This window comes from Triticum urartu, chromosome 2 (genome assembly GCF_003073215.2).
Source record: "Triticum urartu cultivar G1812 chromosome 2, Tu2.1, whole genome shotgun sequence".
NCBI lineage: Eukaryota > Viridiplantae > Streptophyta > Magnoliopsida > Poales > Poaceae > Triticum > Triticum urartu.
In genome coordinates this window covers 725,694,241-725,700,569 of record NC_053023.1, presented here as the reverse complement: position 1 = coordinate 725,700,569, position 6,329 = coordinate 725,694,241, and the positions used below count along the sequence as shown (strand labels likewise).

At 41.6% G+C, this 6,329-nt stretch overlaps 1 protein-coding gene across 1 annotated transcript; it reads right to left on the bottom strand.

Moving 5' to 3' along the window:
• Positions 1–474: 474 nt before the first annotated feature.
• Positions 475–4,310, bottom strand: LOC125534392. Its single transcript, XM_048697640.1, has 4 exons — positions 4,207–4,310; positions 3,740–3,796; positions 1,597–1,905; positions 475–1,218 (listed from the first exon to the last, which is right to left on the bottom strand). The coding sequence occupies exons 3-4, from the start codon at positions 1,900–1,902 to the stop codon at positions 760–762; spliced, it is 765 nt and encodes a 254-aa protein (XP_048553597.1). The 5' UTR covers positions 1,903–1,905; positions 3,740–3,796; positions 4,207–4,310; the 3' UTR covers positions 475–759.
• Between the last annotated feature and the right edge of the window lie 2,019 nt (positions 4,311–6,329).

The following is a 6,329-nucleotide window of genomic DNA, read 5'->3' as shown; positions in this document are numbered from 1 at the left end:
TGGTTTAAGGGACATGCTAGGGTGGTTGTGGGTATCCCCAACCAGGTGGCTAGGGATAGCCCTTTTTTCTGTTTGGTTGGAAGGGTGAGGTTATCCCATGTTTTGTTTGGTTCAAAGGATGAAGTATGGTTGAGGATAGCCATCAGAGTGTTTGGTTCGAGGGATGAATGAAGGATAACGGTTGTGGTAACCTTTTTTACTTGAAATGGTGAGATTACCCTCATAATTTGCACTTTTAATGGGAGGAAGGAAAATACAGTATGTATAGACATAATTTCGAAAATCTTAACTTTTTCACAGCAAACAAAACAAAACGATGGTAGAAATTTCGGACTTCATCACATATAATAGTTCAACATTTCATACATAAGTCAAGTGCATAGAACTCATAGTTCAGCATTCCACAGTATGTATAGACATAATTTCAAAAATCTTAACTTTTTCACAGCAAACAAAACAAAACGATGGTAGAAATTTCGGACTTCATCACATATAATAGTTCAACATTTCATACATAAGTCAAGTGCATAGAACTCATAGTTCCGCATTCCATAGAGTACTACTAGAGCTTAATAGTTATACAACCCATAGTTATTTTCTTGGTTGTCAAAAGAGCTAATCCATACAACCCATAGTTACTGTTTTGGTTGCATCAAAAGAAAGTCAATCACCAGTTCACCACATATGCACTCACCATCCTTACGCTTCAGGAAAGGTATTCTTGACATACCTAGAAACCCAAACCTTCTTTTGATCCTCTTACAACACCTTGAATGCCATAGCAACACGAGGATTGTCAACCAAATATGCATAGTAATGAGCAAGGTACTCCAAACTGAACCCAGAAAGTACTTTCATGCTCTCCCAAAGACCATCTATGGCATTGTTCTGGGTGCTAGAACTCTTCTCTATGGCAATAGCAATTCTTTCACTAGATGCAAGTATGGTGGCATGCAACCTGTCTTCCGCACAAGGATTTGGTTTGGCCTTTTTTGGTTTGGGACCGGATGAACCTGCATTGGTTGATTGTGCAACCTCTTCATGTGGGGCAGTGGGTTTGTTGGTTGTCTCTTCTTCAAGATTAACCACTTCTGTAGCAAGAGGGTCACTTGAGTCTTTTGCATATTGCCCTGTAGCCATGCTCCCTCCAGCTATATTCATCATCTCCTTATAATGAATAATAGTCTTGTTAAGGTACTGTTCGTCCTCTGGATGAGCCTTGTAGAAACAATAAAAGTAATTTCAGTAAGTATTTGGACAAAAAGGAACAATTGCAGCAAGTATTTGAGCATATAGGAAGAATTCCAGCAAGAATATTTTCAGCAAGTGTTGGGACTTGTAGATACTAATTTCAACAAGTACTTGAGCATGAAGAAAGAGGTACAGCAAGTTCAGACATTACAAAACCATTTCAGCAAGCACTTTCACGTAAAGAATAATTTTGGAAGTGTTTGGACTTGTAGATACTAATTTCAGGAAGTATTTGAGCATTAAGGAAGAAGTACATCAAGTATTAAACATTACAAAACCATTTCAGCAAGCACTTTCACATAAAGAAAGAATTAAACAAGTACTCATGAGCAAAAAAATAGTTACCTTAACATGATTTGTGTAATGCTCATGATCAAGAACAATCATAGACTTGTCCTCATCCCATAGTGCACCACTCAAGTCCTTGAGTTTCACTATTTTCTGCAGTTTTCGCTTCCATGTCCTATTATGATTTTTGATCTGATCTCCATTCAAGCTAAGTTGGAAATGCTCATTCAAAGCAATGGCACAAGCGTTGAACTGTGATTGCTTGAATGCAGTACTTGTTCTATTGCCACTAGAGACCAAATCACTTAGCCATGTTAGCATGAACTTGGACATGTTAGGTGTCCATGAAACTTGCTTAGCCATTTCCTACAATTTTCAGCAAGTATTTGGACATTGAGAAAGTAATTTCAGCAAGAATTTGGACATAACGAAATAATTTTAGCAACTTAAATAGTCATCACAATTACAATCTCAGAAAATAATATTTCCTTACAAATAAGTTCCAGCACACAAAATAGTTCAACAAAGTACAATAATTCATCACGACGAGCTAAATGACATAGTAGTTACTACATATTTTGACCTTGCAAATGGTTTTGTCGGTCTTCCCACATTTGATCAGCAACTCCTTGCCTAAAATTAACCATGTATGCATGTTCATGTGCTTGACCACTTGATGATGAAGCATGAGTAATATTTGGCAACCATTCATCCTCAGGTATGATATATTCATCTATCCCATCATTTATAACCCAATTGTGAATAATGCAACAAGCCACAACAATGTCAACTTGTGTTGGAAAGAGAAAGAATGGAGTGGCATCATCAAGTATCTTGAATCTTCTCTTCAATGACCCAAATGCACATTCTACAGTCACGCGAAGAGAAGAATGCCTAAGGTTGAACAGCTCCCTCTCATTTTGCACAGGGTTGTTTCCCCACTCATTCAAGTGGTACCTCACACCACGAAAAGGAGGCAAAAAACCACGTTTGGCTCCATATCCAGCATCAACTAGATAAAATTTCCCTAAATAAGGAACATTTGGGTTACTTGGTTATATATATATATATATATATATATATATGAATACCCCATATTGATATGACAGATGTATATAGTTCATTTATTACCTTGTGGGACACGTAGACCATTTTCACGTTCTAAAGCATCACGTAAAACTAGAGCATCATGTGCTGTCCCCTCCCACCCGGCCAACACATATGTGAATCGAAGATCAAAATCTACAGCCGCCATCACGTTTTGAGTGGCATAAGTCTTTCTACCACGAAAGGAAGCCTCCATATCCGGTGTAACGGAGGCTCGCACATGTGTACCATCAATAGCTCCAATACAATCCTATATGGTGAAAACAAAAACCCAAAAATTAGGATCTAAACAAATTCATGCCTACAATGACAACATGTAGTTGTCACTTGGTCTCATACCTTAAAGTATGGATCCCACCGGTAGTTTCCTTCTATTTTGGTCTGGGTCTCCAATGAAGGCTTCCTAATAAGGTCATCTCGAAGATCGCCAATGGCATGGAGTACCCTTTGGAAGTAACGACTCACAACTTCACCGAATCTACCAAAATTGGCGCCAATTACCATGTTTCTAATGTTGTGCCCGACGGTGTGCAAGAACATTGCTACTTGTTGCTCAATAGTCAAATGTATTGTGTCCTTTAGCAAGTTGCGATCCCTAAAGAGTTGACAAAACCTAAAGAAAGGTTCTCTCCGAAACCTAAGCATGTTCACACAGGTTGTGTCATTCTTCCATATTTTGTTGTCAAAATACTCTCTTCTCATCATATCTCTCTCATCAATTGGGGCATACGTAATTGCTTCTCTCCTTTTTCTTTTTCTGGATTGAACAACCAATGTTATCATGTTGATAAACCATTGCGCCGCAGCCGCATAAATTAACATTTTGTCTTTCTGTCCATCTACAATGCATTACAGGATTCAGCTATAATATGCAGTACAAGGTTTAGAGCTAAAATATGCAGTATAGGACTGACAGCTAAAATATTTTATATTTTGTCTCGCTGTCCATCTACGTTTGAACAAATTTCAATACTAGTTGTGTTGCTGCTGCTAGATGTACAAATGGCCAACTACTTAGAACCAAAACCAACAATCTGTTTCCACTGTCAAACATTTTACTAAAGAACAGAATAGGATTTAGGGGAGAAATAACCTCAGGTTGTAGTTGTGCTGCTGCTGCTAGATGTACTGACGGTGGCCTTCAACTTTCCTGCACCAGAAAATTACATCAATCAACGAACTACACATGAGCAGAGACGAGCCGGAACACTAGCACACATATGAGCACAGAACACTAGCACACGCAGCCGTGCGCACGTGGACGAGCCGTTCGGCCGCATATAGGCACTCGTGCGCACGCATCAGTCACCGGCCGCCCGCGCCTCCTGAAGTCCCCAGCCGCCGGCCGTGAGATCCAGCGGCACCGCCGCCAGGCTTGAGATCCAGCCGCGTGCGCGCCTCCTGAAGCCGCCGGCCGCCGCCGGCTTTGAGATCCAGCCGCGCCGCCGCCTCAAACCCTTGCCCGCATCGCCAGGGAACACCCTCCGCAACGGCCGGCCGTCACAAGCAAGGCGAGGCAGAGGAGATATCAGATAAGGAGCGAGTAGAGAAGGAAATCACCTCTTGCCGGCCTCTCTGCTATCTGCTAGATGCGCCGCCGCCGCGCACAGGGAAGAGAGAGGCGAGTAATGGGGGAAAGTGAGGGTTTCGCGGGGTAAGCGGGAGCCAATGTAGCCGAAAAAACGTTTCGCGCGTGAGCACAACGACGCGCGCGCGGGGTGGTTGCCGCCACCCGCTCGTTTTTCGCGGGTCGCCACATCCCTCTTTTTGAGGAATATTTTGAGCATCTGGCTGACCCTATCCCTCCTCGTCTCAGATCCAAATGGGTGGCAGCCACAAAAAAAAGGCTATCCCTGTCCCTGAAAGGATAGCCCTCAAACCAAACACATTATTGATCGGTCTCAAATAGGGATTGGGTCAACAGAGCTGAAACTGGATGACCAACTGGATCAGCAATTTGGGTCGACCCAAAATACCCATCGAGTCAACGAGGCCATTGACTATTCTTTATATGATGGGTTGACCCATGACCTCTCAAATTGGTCCTGGGGCCACAGGGGCCGGATCCAAGGCCATGTCCGACCCGACCCATTCCCATCCCGATTGCAACCCAGCAAATTTCTGCCACATGTAGCACGCGCCAGGGACGTCAATTCCATGCTCCAGGTTGATCACTTGCACACACAAAAAATCAAAAATTGACAAAAAGTTCATCCATATGAAAAAAGGTGACGGATTTGAGAAAAAAATCAGGAAATTGAAAAAATTCATTCATTTGAAAAAGTTCACGGATTCAAAAAATAAGTTCACGAAACTGAAAAGTTTACAAATTGAAGGAAATGTTCACGAATTTAAGAAAATGAAAATAAAAGATAAAAATAAGAAGAAATAAAGAAAAATAAAAAGGAATAAACCCGACAAATGGCGATACAAAACCAAAGAAGAAGAAAACTGGACTGAGAAGATCCACAACCAAGAATAAAATGAGTAACTAGGCACAATAAATGAGTTGACCCAGTTGGTTACAATGGGCGGAAGTAAACCAATAGGTTGGGAGTTTGAATCCTACCTCACGCACCTATTATTTGAAGGTTAGAAACAGAAAAAAAATATGCCAAGCCCAGGACGGAGCATTTGAGTGAGGGGGCGGGCGGATCGGCTATGTACAGACTACATACAGTTTGTACATTCCACATATGCAGGTGGTCAAATCCATGCAAAAAAGGAACTTTATACACTTTGTGAGGGGGTGGCTTCTTCCTCACTTTATATTACTGAAAATCCAACAATTCTATACTTCAGAAGAAACGAACATGGGGTTTGGCTCTCGGGTGCATCTACATCTGAGGTGAACAATAAATTCATTTAAAATAGTACAAAAATTCAAAAAGATTCTAAAAAAAATTGTGATGCTAGATGCTCATGTGCGTGAAGTCCGTGCGAAATTTCGTGGAGTTTGAACATTTAATTAGCTCTCAGAAAAAAAACAAATTTTAGGGTTGTAAGAAAGTTTATTATTCATGTATTGCTTTGTCTAATTCTGTCTTTTTTGCCATGAGCTTCTTGGACGCCTGAAAAAGCTGAAATTTCTCACGGACATCATACATTGGAAATCTTCCACCTATATTTTCTTTGAATTTGTTGAAACTTATTTTTTGATTATTATTTTTTGAATTTACTGCTCACCGGGTGCAGATGAGCCCGGGCACCCAATTGAATATCTGATAAGTAAATCATTTTTTTTCTCGAGAGTGTGCCAAAGACGTACCATATCTTTATAGAAGGCAGCAAACAATGTACAATGATTCTATCCAAGACCCATAGCCGATGTTGCAGTGCGAGCCAAACAAACAGTTTGCACTTTAGCGGTGCCCAACTCCTTCAGGTGCAAGCCGCCGTGTTAGATTTCTCAAAGTTAGTGAACAAGTTGTTGTAGACTGATTTTGCCGTATAGACTCCCGATTGCGAGCATGGCCTAGAGAACTTGTCTCGCCTGCTCGGGTCACTCTCCACTGTGGTAATAGCTTGTGACAGGTGCATGTGTTGTATCAAGGCCAGGTATTAGTGCTCCACCACACAATCGGCCATCCATTGATCATTGTCCAGCGCCTGTTGCACCGTCCTGCTATTGACGATGCGGTTATGCACCGTGGCCACTAACTGGGGGGCAATGTCCCTTGCCG

Coding starts and splice junctions, on each gene's coding strand:
- LOC125534392 (XM_048697640.1), bottom strand. CDS start 1,902: ATGGCTAAGCAAGTTTCATGGACACCTAACATGTCCAAGTTCATGCTA. Junction 1,219..1,596: donor ATTACACAAATCATGTTAAG/GTAACTATTTTT, acceptor TGTTTCTACAAG/GCTCATCCAGAGGACGAACA.